The following is an 18,719-nucleotide window of genomic DNA, read 5'->3' as shown; positions in this document are numbered from 1 at the left end:
TTAATATGCAAATTTTTACTTGCTTTAAGGTTGTGTAGATTTTACTTTTTACTAGAAAACTGGATAAAAATGTGTGTAATATGTGCTATATCTTAAGCTTTCATATTGCATCCACCTCTCGATACCTCAGTCTTTGTGTTTTCCAACCTTTGTCCCGGTTTTCAGTCCATTGGATGATCTCAGTGTAAGCATAGAATAAAGTACAGCCTTCTTCTGTCTGCTCAGCAATTTGCATCAATATTCATTCTCTAGCATAGAGTCTTAAGTCAGTTCCTTCTTTTTTAATTCTGAATTCAAAATCAAACACTCTGCTTTGGCTCATTGAGGTCGGACAGGATGTAGTTGACAGTGCCTTTGTCTTGTAGATGAAGAGAGACCAAGAGTGTATAGCATCTGACATCTGATTCAAAGATCTCCAGAGAGTAGCTAGAGGGCTTCATCTAGTGCGCAGAGCTGATGCTCCTCTTTCTCCTCGTATGATCACAAGTGTATGGAGAATCCATCAAAGGCCAGCGGTGGCTGAGCTGTGCTGATAGTGCGGATGCAATAAGCATGTGTCGCAGAGAATAACGTCAGAAGATAAGACACTGTGTTTGGCAGGAGGACTGATCCTTTGTGCTTCAAGGGCTTCACTGCTGACTGACATATAGTTGGCATACAGAATTAGTTTATAGAGCTGCTCGTGCAAAAGAGTGGCGTCACTTCAAAAGTAGTGATTGGTTCCAGAACGTACACATATATACATGCCAGAAACACGTGTTTATACAAAATCCAAATCAGTTGATTTTGGGGTTAGTTGTACCTATGGAAAGTTGTCACAAGGACTTTATTTAAAGATTTTCACATGTTTTAAAGAAATAGATTACTCAAAAATGAAAATTTGCTCCATCCAAGATTGTTTGTTTCTTCATCAGAATTAAAGAAATGTAGCATGACATGACTTGTTCATAAATGGATAGGTGCCGTCAGAATGATAGTCCAAACAGCTGATAAAAACATCACAATAATTCACACGACTTGTGTCTATGAGTAAAGAGCTCGTCACACTTCTGTGTATGTTTCGCAAAAGTAAGTCATACAGGCTTGGGACGACATGAGAGTGAGTAATTTCTCACAGAAGTTTAACTTTTTTGGGTGAACTATTCTTTTAACAACACAAAAGAATGACAGTCTTTGTTTAAATGAGAGATTCTTCAGCGTTGTGGGAAACTGTCCTGGTTTGTTCAGTTCAAACGCTGCAGAAATGGGACGGATTGCTCATTGCTTCTAATCAAGCAGTTTAAAGATTTAAATGCCTTAAAGGGATACAGTAAGCAGAGTGTAAAATCCCAATTCACTTTAAAAATCATCTGAAACACACTGATAAAGTTTATTTTGCATGCTATATCAGTTCTTATAAATTCATGAGTTTGTGTTGCGATATTCTTTTTAAACAAGTTTAATTGCTTCAGAATTTCTGATAATCTCTTAAAACTAATTTTGGACTGTCTGGAAACTGTTCCTGTCTGATCTGATGTTTTATTTTCCTCTCTGTGCTTAGTTTTGGTGTACAGAAAACTGAAAACGGATTAAAGACTTATTTGCCATTTCTCAGGCTCTCATGTTGTGATTTGATCAAACCAGACTTCAAAGGAACAAACACCAGCTTGCCAATACATAAATGCTTTGCAAATGCTGCTTTCCTCTTTTCTCCTAATTCCTCTTTTAGGCTCTATCATTCTTTACAATTTGATTCAATTGACATGCAGATTCAAAGGAAAAGTGTGTTTTCCATTTCAGTGAGAGTAAGTGACACCAAGACCGATTCTCTGAGACAATAGCTAAATGAAGTCTCCTCCACGTTCACCAGAACGAGAACAGTTGCTGAAATATTGATGTTAAGGGCAGCAGGAGCATTTATTGTCTGTTCATCCCTCTTAAAGCTGAATAGTTTGATTCTGGCTGTGTGTATTTCAGTTGGGACAGATGTTAGAGGTCAACCGACTGATCGGCCGGCCAATTAATCGTCTGATTTTTTTAAATTAATCTGCATTGGCTAATTTGTCCTGCAAATTAGGCTGATTTATAGGCCGACGATAGATTTCAAACAGATTTCCCAAAATGCTTATTCTTTGTTGAATAAAATGATTCTTCACTCTTTCCATAAAAGGGGAAATTTGTGAAGAAAAGTTGAATCCTTTTAATTAATAGTTTTACAATTATTTGATTATATTTTAATTGTTAACGTATTGATGAATTTCAAACCATTTCATTACTATGGTTTGAGTGGTGCCATACTTGCAGTTTGCAATTGCATTTTTTTAAAGGGATAGTTCACTCAAAAATGAAATTTCTGTCATCATTTACTCACCCTCATGTTGTTCCAAACCTGTATGAAATTCTTCTGTTAAACTCAAAAATAGAATGTTGGTAACCAAACAGTAGCCATTGTCTATGGAGGTCAATGGCTACCGTCAACTGTTTGGTTACACACATTCTTCAAATGATCTTCGTCGTACAGATTTGGAACAACATGAAGTAGTTTTTTTTATTATTGTTGCTGTTCATTAGCTGTTAAAAATCGTTTTGTAAGTGTTTCCAAAAATATTGTTCCTGTGTGGTTTTTTTTTGGTCATAGAATTATAACAATTAAACTGAAACGATAACAACTTATTGTATTTGGCATGAACCGCTCTTTTCTAATACCCCTTTAACTACCTGAAGTCCTTTTTCTTTAATGTCATCATCCTTCAGGAAGTGACATCATTTACTATGGAATTACATTTAGTTCAATAATAATAATGAACGTAACTTTATAAAACTGAACGTAACGTTTTCAGAAACTATCAAACATAGGTCATTACAAAATAAGAAAAACACAATGAAAATGAAAAAAATTAACACAGTTGCACAAATGTAACAGGCTCTTCAAATATGCTTAATTTTTGTTAATGTTTTTCAAAGATTCGTTTTCGCTGATCGTGGATTCTGAATGCATTGCCACAGATTTTGCTTTTGCTTCGCAGTTTTTCGTTTGGAGTTTTGACAAACCTCTCGTGGGGGCGGGGTTAACAGTGATCTACTCTGATTGGATAGTGAGCTTTTGATGGACAGGTGCTGTCTGACCGGGAAGCACAGGCGTCACAGGCGTTTTTTTTTTTTTTTTTTTTACAGTAGTATAAATCCTGTTATGCATCATGTTAATTTTCTTCCCATTGTCTAATAATCAAGTTAGAATTAGCAAAGTTAAAGTGCCAAGTTTGAAAAGAGCATAATAGTGGTTTTATTTATTTTTAATAGAAACATCAATTAATAGAAATTTTTATTCTTGTAGAGTTGCATGTGACATTTCATTAGCTTGTTAGATGAGCATTTATTAAATGATCAGGCTCATTTTGCCTGTAGTGCCCAGCAAAACATACTAAAGCGAAGTAACTTATACTTCCCTCTCCTCATATGGCCTCTTTCTGAAAGCTTGAAACTGTCAATCAACTTGTTCACCTTAGGAACTAATGAGAGCTTCTCAAGGTCTTTTGAAGTTGAGGCTGGGCTGTAATTGGTGTGTCAGTAGGGACTGTATAGTTGAATCTCTCCAGATGAGTGAGCTTCTAGATCTGCACATCCCTCCACACTCCTCCATCACCCCAGCTGTATACAGTACTTAGATGAACACCATAGGCCAAGGAAATGCACAGCAGGAGATAAAAAAGCAGCACGCTGTTCGTCACGTCACCGCTTAGAAGTCAATCCAGTTTAAAACTATCAGACTGAGAAGAGACCATGGCCATGATGCACTCCATCTATGTTTGCCAGTGTCTCAACTGAAGGATACTTGATCCGACTGCGGTTATAAAACATGCAGCAGTTAAGTGGTGGTTCTTGAAATAACTAAATCTTTTAAGAACATCAGTCACTCTACAAAAACAGATGTGTGTATCATAAAGATAAAGGTATCATGCACCCTCTAAAAGTCCCTAAGAAATGAGATCCTGCTATATTTAAGGAAACAAGAATATGTTGAGAAATTTTGATTTATCTAGCATTTGGCCTGAGGATGTTAACGAAGTTAAAATCCCTAGTTTACCTCGTCCTTTGGCTCAAGATCAGTGACCTAGCTGTGTAAAGTGTTCATGCTGTTTGCTTTCAGATTAATGAGGTCTTATGAAAGTTGTTGTCCTGTTCATCTGTTGTGAGCCTAATTAATGTTTTTCCTTTATTGAGGTTGAAGAAAAGAGCACAGTGTGTAGACATTAGATCATGCAACCAAGCTATTATGAATGGTACAAAACACTGTTACATGGTCTGCTGTCTACATCCTCACTGAAACAACTTGCATTAAAAACACACATAGCAGACTTAAAGTTGCCCTATTAAGCCCCTTTTTACAAATGTAAAATAACTCTCTGATGTCCCCAGAGTGTCTATGTAAAGTTTTAGCGCAAAATAGCCCACACATTTTAATAGCTTGTTGAAATTGCCACTTTTAAGGTATGAGGCAAAGCGCACTGTTTTTGTGTTTGTCTCTTTAAATGCAAATGAGCTGGTGCTCCCGCCTCCCTTTTCAGAAGAGGGTGGAGCTTCATGCTCGCAGGCATACCACCGGTGTTACGGTTTTACTGGTGGACGTCAGATTTGTCTCCAAATGCGATTTTTAACTACCACATTTCTATTTACGATCATTCTGGTAGCACGTAAAGGCATCATCAATGAAAAAAGGCAGAGGAAATGGTAGCATTAGCAACATTAGGCTTATAAAGAGCCAATAAGCTCTTTTGGAAAAATAAAAAGACTTGTGATGCATACTTTGTCTGGTCGTTTGCGCACAAAATGTTGGTATCTCTTTCAGAAGCAACCTTTGCACAACTGAGCCTCATTTGTGAGGTAGTATTAAAATATAACATTTAAGACTTTTCATATTTTTTCTGGTACATTTCCCTTTGAAAAAAAAAAAAAAAAAAAAAAAAAAAAAAGTTCGTTGGTGCATCTCGAAACATAACACTTATAATGCCTCTTTGGTGCTGACATTATATTTCCAGCAGCTACAGCAAGTACACAGTAATGGGGGACCACTGCTTCTCATTCAAGGCAGGGTCTATGCTAAAAAGGCAGAGAGCAGCACAAATGGACGGGACTTTCCCGAGCATGACGTCATTATAGGGAGAAATCTGGAACCGCTTGTTTGGAGAGACTGTTTATGATTTATTGGGATTATAAAAAAATGACTGGGTGGATATTTACCATTATAGGCTGGTTCTTTTGACACACTGCATCCACACAACTGTGTTCAAACACAGTCGGCATGAAATGGAAGAAGCAAGTCTTTTTTTCTCTACTGTGACATCTATCTGAGTGAAACAGTATTTTTAATGAGAGGGCAGTACTAGATTTCGTCCTTCGGGAATTGATTGGGTAGTGTACTTCCCAATGGCTTGTGTCAGCTTTAGTCAATGCATTAAATTCTATAAAGTGAAGCATAGCTTCAGTTTTTCGCCTAGCATTTAAGCCCTCAAATGATGTCAAGGTGTGCTATGAGGCTCCACATGAGGCTCCACATGTGATATGCGGAAGAAAAAATTGATTGTAATTATAAATTTTCTCCCTTGTTTAGGTAAATTGTAACCATTTTGTACTAATCTGTTGCATCATTTTAATTTAGTTAATTCATGTGATGTGTGGGTTTAGTAAAAAAATGTTTTTTATGGAAACATTGTAAATCAGTGGCCTCCAAAACCAGTTTCTTTTTATAGAAAAGCATTAAAACATTTCTCATAACTTCTTTCATGCGAAAGAATGCAAGTAAATGATGACACAATTTTCACTTTTGTGTGAACTATTCCTTTAAGGAGCCTATGATGCCCTTCTGACTAATTTTGTCTAGACAGAATTTAGGATTTAGAACAGAGCCACATTTAAAACATAACTTTATGTTGCCTAGCTTCTGCATTTATCTGATTAATATTAGCATGCGATTTGTCAAAACATGCATTTCACCGTTTGTTTAACTTTGCACTTTTTGTAAATCACCTGTAAATTCCACTTTATGGAGGGGTTGAATAAAGCATAAAGTGTCCTGTTTAAAAGCTGCAGAGATTCCTAAATGTCAAAAAGAAACAAAAACAAAATCTTCTTGTGTATGACAGCAAGCATGCATATGCAACTTGTAAGATGTGACATTATTGTTCCTGTCTAGTCTTTACAAACACTTGGTTTGTATGAGGCAGGCACATACAAGTTAGGCGTCTTTTTTTAAGCTGCCAGCATCTGTTTTACATTATAATAATTTATACATTATACATTTATAATTATAATCCTACGGAGTAAACAGTGTTTTCAAAAAAGTCCAGAGTGCATTTGTAAATGCCAGGGGTCGCATTTTGCATTCAAACAGCATTGTTGGAGTATGGTTAGAGCTTAGGGTTCTGAGTTGTTTAATTCTGTAAGTGTCACAGTGTTGTGTCTTGCTTTGATTTATCGAGGTGAGCAAGCTGTCTCTCTTTCATTTGTGTAAGACTTTGCAAAGAATCCCCTCTGCGTGAATCATGTTTGGATGAATCAAGTACAGAAAGTTCCTCTGTTTGCTTTGCTCCCCAATGGTTCAGTTCGGAATATCTCCTGAAGAAAGCTGTAGGAATGAAGTGGGCGTGTGACACAAATTAACAATCAAACCATTTGTGCTTCCTATAAATCCTCCATTCTCACAGTGGAGTGCCTGTTCCAAATCAACTTCACAGAAGAGCACATCAAAGCTCGGAAATGATGAGAGCAGGATGACTGTGTTTCCAAGGGTTTCGAGCGTGCCCGGGTGCACTCTTAATGGAAAGTGGAATGGACAGTGCGTGAGCCCCCTCTGGCCCTGTGCTTTTTCCGGGAGTGCAGTGCTACCATTGACAGCATGCTGACACATGAGCACCAGGGCATTCTGACTGCGCCGTATTCCTCTACTTTACCTCAGGAGCTGCTGAAATTGACCTCCTGCAGCTCCAGGGAGGCTCCAAACATGCTTCCTTCGGTCCTGCTGAAACAAAAGGATGCACCTGAACCATGTGACTCCAAAGGTCTCTGAAAATGGCATCCAGTAAAGAGTGAAGGTCTTCAGAACTACTTATATGAACTCGCGTGATACTGTGCTCAATTTGACCTTTAATCATTTAGAGACCCACTTACCGTTCCTTACATCTGACCTTTTTATGTATATATTTGTATTTAACATTCTTCCCCTGGTAGGTGAGGGATAATGTACAGTCAGATTTTAGGTTATTATGCGCATGTTGCATTCTCAGATGAGTGTTAAAACAACCTTATCTCATGTGGAGTAACATTTACTGTGAACATAGGAGCTGCAAACACAAGCCTAATGTTTAAGAACGAAGTATACACAGTATATATTATATTAGGAAACAATAATTTTTAATCCTCATTCTGGACCTTTTTAAGGGGCGAATCATAACAGCTGATTAACCGTGTGCTTAGTTGACTAATCAAAGATGAAGCTGATGATGCTGACTCAACACCGTGGACGTGCCTTCAGAGAGAAATGCACCTTTCATACGGATTACAGAATCAGAAGGTAATCTATTTGTTTTCGATTAGAATTTGTTCATTTTAAAGTAGAAATTTCAAGCTTCCTGTACATATACGGTATATTGTGAGGCCAGTAACCTACATACTGAGTTTGGGTTCATTTTTGTGAGTTGCACTAGTTCAGCGAGACTGAGACGGCAGAACGCACATGCTGTTTGTTTTCTTTATTTTACAAAAGCACAACGTCTAGTTGTTGTTATGAGTCTACACAAATACAAGTAAACCCTTGGCAGTTTTGAATGATACATTACTCTTATCTGCATGTGCAAAACAATTATGGCTTATTTTGTTTATACTTGTGTAAGGAAAAATGCCAGTGATCGCGCCGTCATGTCATGCAGTAGCATGCTAATAACATGCTGTACAAGTACTTGGATGGTTAGTGTATCTAGTTTACATTAGAGTTATTGGTCATGTAAACTTGCTACTACTTACATGTTTCAATTAGAAGTTAAATTTGAGGTTGACGAATGATAGGCGAATGTTTGGATTTTCTACCCAATATACTGTAACTACCTCAAGGAGCAGCCATTAACAGTCTGTCTGATTTTTTCTGCGACTAACCAACGAATACAATTTTAGTAGACTAAGCCTCTTCTCGTCGACTGACATTTAGTCAACTATTAGGGGGGCAGCCCGGAGTATCAACACTGCTGCATTTGAGTAAATGTTTCTAAAACATTATTCATATACAACCATCCATCATTTACAGACAAAGCATTACGAAATTATTTACTTACGTTTTGTAATGCAGCTGCTGTCAGATCCAGTCCAACTTACTGCTTCATGTCAACAAAAGTTTCTTTGCAAACTCTCCGTTACACTTTGCCTTACAAAAAAATCTGAATCAAATAATCTGAACAAACATATAACCCCCAACATTCACTAAACACATTCTAATTATAAGATTTTTTTTCCAGCTGTTATGCATATACATTGATGCATGCATTGATGAGATGGTACATGCAGACCTGCCATTCCCTTCCTGGAGTATTTTTGGAGCTAAGATACAACTCATATTTTAATTTATAATGACATTATACTCTCAGCTTCATTATGTCTCCTCATTCTGACCATAGTTATTTTCTTCTCTGCTATAGGAGAGGCCGAAACGCATAATTTTTCATGGCTAATATGACAGTGTTCATGACACTAACTTTCCTAGACGTTGTAATGAGTGGGTATGTGGTGTTCCCTCCCATCTTTGAAGGCTCTTTTATTCCGAACAGCATATTCCATGTGCTTCTCTGTCCCTCTGACAGTGTAATAGTTGCTCATTTTTAAATTCTACTGAGAAATAAATAGCTATTTTGTGGTTGCTATGTCTGAGGTGAAATTATTAATTTTGTATAATGGCCACTGACAACGGGCCTTCTTAATGGACTGAAAACATCCATTGAGAACATCTCAATGGACTTGTTACTGGCAATATGCATGCATTTATTTATCTATTCATTTTTGCAAGAATGGGCAAAAGCCTTGGAATACATTTTCCTCACATTAATCTGATATCTTTTTGCAGCCAGTCTGTAATAACGTAATAGGCAACTGTTTATTTGCTTTTGAGGCGTAATACACAACAGCATGATTTATATAAACGCTGGCTCATGTTTTTGAGGATCACATGTTAAAGGGCTCATATGATGTTGTTAAAAAGAAAATTACTTTGTGCATTCGGTGTAATTAAATGTGTTTATGCAGTTTAAGGAAAAAAAAAACTCAAGTTGTAACTACAACTAACCACTGATATCTAGTTGTGTCCTCTTTTGGAAGGCCACTTTGGAAGTATTTTCGCTTTCACAACAAAACATTGTCTCCACAACATGGTGCCAGCGGCAACAGCAAGAATAAAAGGTACGGCTTCTTTCTTTTGCATGAACATTTGGGCGGTGTTATGCAAATATTCCCACATAGTGATGTGGAGATGTGGGGGCGTGTTAGAATGAGCCGTTTTAGGAGGGTGTGGACAAGTCTCAACCTTTATAAAGAATATCTTTGGATTTGAGATTTATTAGTCTTTGCAACTTTACAGATCTTCTTTATGCACCAAGAGCTTGTAACACTCCAAAGAGAAAGTAAAACTTGAAATTGCATCATATGACCCCTTTAAAACATTATTCTGACTTCTCGTGTGAAGTGTAAGCAGTGAATCATCCGGATGCATCGATCACATCGCCAGCATCAAACTTTCATTAGAGATGCCGGCCTGTGTTGCGTCAAACAACAGCTGCCTGCTGTTTGTGTTGTTGCGCTTTGTGATCTTCAGAAGACAGAAATGTATAAATAGTTAAATTTTTTACGATATTTCTTCCAAGGAGATTCGTAGTGCACTTCAAGTGTTTTCAATTTACTTTTTATCGATGCAAACATTCATTACTGCTCAAATACAGGCTGCTTCATCCGTCTCCTGACAATGAGCCCATGATGAGCCTCTATTTATATTTCAAACAGTCATTGTCTGACAGTCAAGAATTGTTCACAAGGGGATAATGGGTAATTTGTCACAGCGTCTGCGCTCCCCTCTGTAGTTTTGTCACAGTCCGCCCCTAGAAATCTTCACATGGCCGAAGGGGATTTGCCCTGTGTACAAATGTAAATTGGATTGTTATTAAATTATCTCACTTGTGTGGTCTGAATACGCTGAAACTTTTAAAGCATAAAATAAACAAATAAGCCTGGCCATGCTCCAAATTCATCTAACCAATGTTCTGGTCGTCAGAGATGGGAAGAGATGTGATGTGAAAAGCAAAATGCTTAAATGTGGACTCCCTCGCTCTGACCAGATGAGTCTGGGGAGTGCAGATATGACCATATGTCTTCTGTTTACAATTGTGAAATGTGTCCCTGAGGTTCACTGCATTTGGTAATTAAGAGACTATGGATATATAACATTTATATAGCCTTGGATATTGTTGCCTTGAGACTGATTTTAGCTCATCCCTGGTCCAGTGGTGATGTTTGCGTTGTTGGATCTCGTAATGTTACCTCCAAGGCTAATAATCACCAGACAGGCTGTTGGTGGTTTATTGCCTTCTCTAAATGTGGTTATGAGTATAAAGAAATACATCCTGAAATATTGTTTAGTACTGTCAATAATGATGTTGTTTCAAGGGAATCAATCCTGTTTTTAACAAATGCGTCATCTGGAGTTATTTTTAGAAGAAATAAATAAAGGCAAAGTTATATAAGACTAGAGATTTTAAGTCACAATAAAGATGTTTTTTATATATATATATATATATATATATATATTTATGTTGCTGTTAGTTTTAACTTTATATACCGGTAGTGTGTATTCCACAAATATCTTTAGAAGCACAACATTGACAATAATAGTAAATGTTTCTTGAGCAGCAATATTAAAATGATTTCTTAAAGGATCATGTAACACTGAAGACTGGAGTAATGATGCTAGAGTATTGAAGAGTTATTTTAAATTATAATAATAATATTTCATAATGTTACAGTTTACAGTAAAAAAAAAAACATATTAACCCCAAACTTTAGAATGAAAGTCAAACCATTTTTATAGTATTAGTAGTCTAATAATTTGCAGTTAAGACCTATTAATTGTTATTTAAAAAAAAAAAAAAAGTGATCTGTATTGATTTCTGGGATTTTGTGATTCACTTTTTTTTTTTTAAACAGGAAAAATAGACGTGATCAAAGCATCATGGCGGGTTACATGTGCACATTCACGTTTTCTTCAGCAAGAGTAAAAGTCGATTGGATCTGATAATGATTTTCATATTGTGCTGAGTCTGTAAAACCGTGCTCTGGGGTTAAATATGATTAATAGAAAATGATCTACGTTGCCAACAGCTTTATATCCTCTGTAGTTTGACACCTTTTCCACTTGACACTTTTTGAGTTTCTCTAAAGGTCTGATAGTAGGCTTCTCTCATGTTCTTCCATACATAAATCAAGTTGCCTCTAAGCACAGATGTCAAAGTTGCTGTGTGTGCAAATCAAATACTTGCTGTGTGAGAATTGCCTTTATAAAAATAGCTTTAATAAAGTGGCAGACCTCATTAATTTAGAAGCCTTTCAATTGGCAAGGCATAGCCGTTTTCTTTTCCAAGAGGAGTAATGTGCTGACTGCAGATGTGGCTTCAGTGACCTGTCAAGGTGAGCCAGAGGTGAGTCCTGAAATGGATGAGGGACTCTCGCTCAGACCGAAGGATGGGCCTGTCTGATCAAATACCATTTCTCTGCACTGTTCAAAAGATTGGGATCAGTACAAATCTCTTATTCACATCAAGGCTGAATTTATTTGATCAAAAATACATAATAAAGTAATTTATTCTTCAGTCTTCAGTGTCAACTGATCCTTCAGAAATGCTGCTTAATATTTTTGGAACCTTAATACTTTTTTCAGCGTTCTTTGATAAATATAACATTAAAAAGATCAGCACTTATTCAAAGTAGAAATAATTTTTAACAGTAAGTCTTCACTAGCACATTTGATCAATTTAACACTTTTTAATTTCTTTAAATAAATAAAAAACTTTTGACCCCAAACATTTGGAATGATAGTGTATAGTTGTAAAAAAATATTGACATTTTGCATAAATGCTATTCTTTTTGTACTTTTTGTCCATTTAAGAATCCTGAAAAAAGTTAGGATCCAAATGCTATTAAGCAGCACAACTGATTCAAACATTGATAATAAATTGATAAAATCATTGATAAAGAATGATTTCTGAAGGGTCATGTGACAATGAAGACTGGAGTAATGCTGAAAATTCAGCTTTGATCACAAGAATAAATTATGTTTTAAATTGCAATACGATTTTCACAGTATTTTCTGTATTTTTGATCAAATGAATACAGCCTTGATGAGCCTGAGGCTCGTACCGATCGTACTGATCCCAAACGTTTGAAAGGGAGTGTATTTTGTGAGGGACGGTTTGTTTAGGATGTGAAGCCAGTGTTACAGGACTGTGGACGTGGCTGGTTGAGTACAGAGGAACAGATGGCAGCTGTCTCCGAAACAGCGCTGGCCTTGATCTCTGAAATTTGGGAAATGACATGAATTACTAAACACTGAGCAGAGAGGTGAGGATGTGGCAGTAGAGCTCCAGCTGTTGTCCAAAACACGTGCTCTGTGAAATCTTTCTGACTGAATGATGGCAACTGCAACCTGTTCAGTGCAGAGGATCTCGAACCTCGTCAGGTCTATTTTCTCAATATTACTAAAGCCGATTGGCTTTGATAATTAACACATTTGAGAGTGTGCAGTCTAGCCTAAAACACATTATTTAAAAAAATTTACTTTTTATGATGTCTTCAAATTGTTTTGTAAACTTTTATACCATTTTCAAGAAATATTTGCATTTGCTGACTCAAAAATGTCATGTGGTGTAACAACAACAACAAAATCTTAAATGAATCCTAATTTAAATCTATTGTAATGCTCTTAATAGAAGTTCATTCAAGTCATTGTAATCCCGGATGTATAAACTGCATTTTTAAAGTGTTCCTGATTAAAACAGTTAGCATCAAGTCATTGACCCATACAATAGTCTTTCTGTAATGTGTTTCTAATCTTTCTACTAATGTATGTTCTCTATCATCACGAGTCACCGGCCGAGGACTCATGGAGGCCTCTACAATTTAGCTTTTTGGAAAAGCCGAGCTTAGTAGGATCCATCAATTGATCCAGCACTTGTCCTTAATGTGAATTTACTTTGCAATAGCTTTTAAAGCCTTGTTCTGCTCTCAGTCCCCGGGGGGAATCTGTCACATGGGTCTGCTTCATCTGTTTGATGTTTGCAGCTCAAATCTTCAAAGTGACCTACATCTCAGCCTCTTTGGTCCGTGTCTTCTTTGGGCTTAAAATTTGGCCTCTTAAAACATCATATCACAAAGCATGCCATCCAGTTCGGTTCAGTTCGGTTCGGTTCACTCTCCAAGGCCTTCGAGAGCATGCATTATGGCACAGCGTTCAAAAGATCAGTCTTTCAATCTCGATTTATCAGATATCCTGGTTCAAAAAGAATAGTGTGTCAACTGAGAAGAAAGTAAACAGCTGACAACCCCTACAAAATAATAAGTGACAGGAAGTGGGTGTGTGCTCGAATGTGTGTGTTCATGTGTAACAGACAGTAATTTGCAGTGTGAGTGTTTGAAGATTTAAAAGCTGTGGTGTTCCCGCCGTGCACAGAGCGTTAGGAGAAGAGCGTCAGACATCAGAGACGGCTTGTTTGGTGGAGAACAGTGCTTTTCTATGCCCACTTCAATCCCTTCAGTGACAGATCAAGATAACTCGTTCCCAAAGCAGCGCACGGCATGACCACTGTCCACTCCTTAACATCCAGTGCACTCATCAGCATTACATTCGACTTCTGGCTTTTTACTTTTTTCCTTCTCCAGGGCTTAACGCTTACTTATTTCCCAAGGAGCGCATTAAGGAACATTAGAGGCACTGTAAAAATGCATCAAATAATGTGTTTTTTTTCCTTTATAAAGGGATGCAAGGAGACCGTCACAAGGATTTTTTTTTATTGATTAAAATACAAAACTTATGCTAGGTTTTAAAACATTTCTGCTTCAAACTCTTTATGAATTATTATTAGGCCTATACACATTATGACTGAGAAACAAGTGCACAGTCATTTAGAATGTAGACTTATAATTTATTTTCTTTGAATTTCTGTTGTTGTTTTTTTTCTGTAGCTCTACAGCATCGCTGTTGAAGAGAAATTAGCTGGTGAAGTAGATTTATTTATTGCAGAGTTAACAAAAGTTATGTGTAATTTAATGTATGAAGTGTATGTCATAACAAATGTCAGTAGACCGGGAAGATTATAAAATGAGCAGTTCATTCATAAATTCATAAGACTTCACCTGAATGCAGTCAATGACTTTTTAGCACAGTGCTAAAAAAGGGGCGGAGCAACATAAGCTCTATAGACTACATTACATAAAAATGAATAAATTAATATTTATCAGCCATGTTAAAGATTATTCTGTGACTTCACTATTTCCTGTTGAGATTTTTATTTTTATTTAATTTTTTCTGCAGCCAACTAACTAATTTAAATATGGTCGACTAAGCCTCTTTTCATTAACCAATGTGTAGTCAACTATTAGGGGTCAGAGCTAGTTATTCGCTTTCCTTCTTGTGACGGGCTACAAGAAACAGAAGCTAAAAGAGTTTACATTCAATCAAATTTATATATTAAATATATTAATTAAACCATGTGTTCTGTAACCAAAATGGCAATAATAAACATGAAGAGGAAAAAAAAAGATTTTCTAATTTAGTATTTTTTCTTGTTTTCCATTAAAAATATCTAAACATTGTTAAATCAAGATACATTTACTTGAGAAGCAAAATTACTTGAATTCTTGTTTTCTGGAAAATAATAATAATAATAATAATAATAATAATAATAATAATATTTTTTAGCTTAAAACCAGAAAATATATCTGACAGTGGGGCAATAAAAATAATTTTGCGTTCTCTATGAATTAAGATTTTTTTTTCAAAGCTTTCCACATTTTTACAGAACCCCCCACCCCATGCCAGCAAATAAGTAAAAAAATAAAAAATAAAACAATAATGATAAATACCTATGTATACATATGTATAAGTGCATATATACACAGAAACATACAATATCCGTACATACTTATGTACAAATACACATTATAAACATCTGCATGTGTATACATTTTAGAGAAAACAAGACTTGGTATTTTGGACTTGAGAAGTAAAATTACTTAAAATATCAAGAAAAGAATTTCTTTACAATGCATGATACAGGTTAAATGAAAAGTCTATGCTTTACTGTCACCGTCTGCTCATTGTAAACCTGTGAGGATAAAACATGCACTCTTACGAACGTCTACAACATTACAATCTAAACCGCATGAGGAGCGCTCACACTCTCCCGAGCAGGCGAAAGTGGTCACGGTCAAACCTGATGTTCCTCTGCTGTCTCTCCGCAGGTGCCCTGGCCGTACTGATCCCAGAGCTTGACCTGGTCATCTCTCTGGTGGGCTCGGTGAGCAGCAGCGCTCTGGCCCTCATCATCCCTCCCCTGCTTCAGATCATCACCTTCCATAATGAAGACATGAAGCGCTGGGTGATGGTCAAGGACATCGGCATCAGTCTCATTGGCTTTGTGGGCTTTGTGGCGGGGACGTACATCTCCATCCAGGAGATTGTGGCCCGGAACAGCAGCAGACACAACGGCACACACCTGCAGCTGCTGTGATGCTGACCGAGCGACAGAATAAATGCAGACCCACTGAATCATTTACTTACTACATGCTCCTTTGATTTCTGCTGAATTCCGCTTGGGATTCCTCTTACAGAACGTCCCTAGCTCATGGATTTTTTATGTGTTTTTGTCCTTCGGTTTTTGCTGCACTGAAGTCTCCTCGTATCCCAAGTTACACTGGTTTCAGAAAACTCATTTTTACAAACTTTTTGGGGCCGAAGCCTTTTATTCAAACAGTACGGTGAATATTAATGGAATAATGTTGCTCATTTGAATGTTTTGTTTATAGTGTTTTTTCACATTCATTTCGACTGATCAGGTTCATGTGTTGATTACTCATTCTGAGTGTTTCTACATGCTGAAATTGAAAAGAAGTGACGTGAACAGTGATTTCTGCTTGGAACTGTGTATTTGTGTTTGTTTCATGACCAAAAGCGAGTTATTTACTTCTGCGTATTACTCACAGACTCAACCTAGACTTGATTGGAAATATGTGGAAAATCCATTCGAGCTACAGAATGCTTTATGTTTGCACAATTACACAATACCCAATACCTCTCAGTCTCACTGAGTCATAAAACACTCAATTCAGTGGTCTTGAAACTATTTTATCTGCACAGTGTCTGCTGTTTTAGTCTTTTTTTTTTAAATTGATTTACATATTTAAGTAATGTTTCATAGGTTTATTCTGTTAATAGTGCCATCTCGCTCATCAAACAGTCGTTTATAATCAGCAGGTGCCATCAGTGAGTCATCTTACAGAGAAATCTGTTGATATATTTATTTCAGTATCCACACATGGCCAGTTCTCTTATCCAGATGCGTGCAGTATATAATGGTTTTAAAACAGGCTCCAGATCTCATGATGTTTAGCACACAAAACACTTCAAGTTCAGGCTAAGCAACAGGAGTTAAGTGCATGTACGTTGAGTAACTTTAATTTTAAAACACTTGTACTGTGTCAAACACTTTTTACTGGGGTACTTGAATTTTATTTTTTGATTTTTAGTTGTATGAATTCTCTATATATATTGATGGCAGTGCCAAAGTTATTGACCGTTTTATCATTTACTGTATTTTTTTTCTATTTTCACTCAACTGCAGCTTTCATAATTGCTGTAATATGTGATTTGACTTTTTGTGATTTCATGGATTTCCGCCTTGATGTACACATGCTGTAGGTCTTTAATTCATGCTGACCTTGTGGAAAATGAACATATCTCTATTTTAAAACTTACAAATATTTGATATTGATTCTAAAAACAGTTCATTTATTATTGATCATCAGAATGAGTTTCATGGTCCAGCTGTTGAGTTGCCTCTTTGTGTCTCTCTAGTTGATTTAAATCCGCAGGCCTTGAGAGCTGCTCTGTGCTCGGTGTGTTTTAATTAAAGAACCGATAGCCCGTCTGTATTCTTCTGACTCTTCATCACATGTGATTTTTCTCACTGAGTCTTTTGTTGCAAAGCAGTGTTTTCCAACTAAGGGTATATATGCTTGCTTCAAGGGTACCTGGGAAGATTTAGCTTTGTTAAGGGTGAAGGTATTTTGAAATGTTGCATTAGTAAAAAGTTTTTTGAAAGGGCAACATTTCAAGAAGTGCATTTGTAAAGGTACTGCTTGGTTGCCGGTTTACTGTATATAGACAGAACAGAAAATCAAACCATGTTTGTGTCTGTGAAAAGCTCATGAATTTAACGCATGCAGTCATTCATCTAGCTCTCATCAGTGGCTCTGTAGGAGCTTGTCTGTGACGTATACCAATAGAATATGGCTTATCGTGAGCAAAAATAAATAAGAAATAAAATGCAGATTTCATCACTGAATATCAGCATAGCTGTGATAACCTGTGTTTGCCTACTACAGACATTTATGAACAGTTTGTGTGAATTATAGCTTTGATTATTTGTTCATTGTACTTTGACCACCTTTCTTCTAATAAGACTTCTGCTGAGAATGTTGATTTGTATAATCTGCAACTCTTTCACTGAAGTTGCATCGTGTCAAACCTTTGATTGGTTGGTGTGGTAAAGGCTGACATCTTCAATACTGTGTCACTGATTGCAGTAACAGTGTTTCGTACTTCGACAGATCAGAAGGAAATTGCTATGGTAGGCTGTCATTATTTATAATGGAAAAAATACAGTGTGGACGAAAGTCAAGTTTTCACCATGTTCTCTCATGTAGTTTCGGCCTCGAATGTCTTTGATTTTTTTCCCCCCAGCTGCTCGTTTTTACAAAACAACAACAAAAGAAACTCCAATTTCTAACAGTTTGTAGGAAGTAATGAAGGTCGAGTAATATCTGACTTGCATCAACATTGCAAGTTAAGCTGTACTGACAGCGTCTGTGCCATGCTGTCCATTACAATGCACAGTAACTTTGGAGAGCCATGGGAAAAGGTATTCGTCTAAGTTTAAAGTAACAATTGGGACTCGTATTTTTGTCAAATTCTTGACATTCTTCCATGCAATAGTGAGTGTTATTTGAGGAGTCACATTATCAACTGATTTAGCTTCCAAACCCAGCTTTTACGATGAACATCAAGTGGAGACCCAACACAGAAATGGTTTATTGTGCAATTGCACGGTTTCATGCTCTCGGCAGGCAGAAATTCACCACACAGAACATATTGTGGATGGCACAAACCATATTTATACTCGCAGCAAGTGAAGCTGTATTTAATATAGTCTGTGTAATTTGGCTAATATCTACCAAGAGACAGATGAATTTTGTACGTTTTGACATCAACAAAATGTGAAGCATGTCGCAGGGTCTACCAGCTGTGAACAAGGTTAATAAGTAACACCAACAACAAAACAGAGTTTCTTCAAGGCTTTCTCTATACCTTGAAATCTCTGTTCTGCCTTGAACTATTCAGAATGGTTTCTGAAACTCTTCCATCATTTCTCTTTGATTATTCAATA

At 36.7% G+C, this 18,719-nt stretch overlaps 1 protein-coding gene across 3 annotated transcripts in view; it reads left to right on the top strand.

Annotated features, from left to right (window-relative positions):
- The window catches only part of LOC128027335 (proton-coupled amino acid transporter 1), a 34,067-nt gene extending 16,866 nt beyond the window's left edge, over positions 1-17,201 (top strand). For all 3 annotated transcript variants that reach the window (XM_052614872.1, XM_052614873.1, XM_052614874.1), the window contains exon 12: positions 15,517-17,201. In XM_052614872.1, the coding sequence (XP_052470832.1) occupies positions 15,517-15,785 (269 nt within the window). In that variant the 3' untranslated portion in view covers positions 15,786-17,201. The remainder of the gene's footprint in view (positions 1-15,516) is intronic.
- Positions 17,202-18,719: the final 1,518 nt, after the last annotated feature.

Source organism: Carassius gibelio, chromosome A14 (genome assembly GCF_023724105.1).
Source record: "Carassius gibelio isolate Cgi1373 ecotype wild population from Czech Republic chromosome A14, carGib1.2-hapl.c, whole genome shotgun sequence".
NCBI lineage: Eukaryota > Metazoa > Chordata > Actinopteri > Cypriniformes > Cyprinidae > Carassius > Carassius gibelio.
This window is presented reverse-complemented; position numbering and strand designations above follow the sequence as displayed.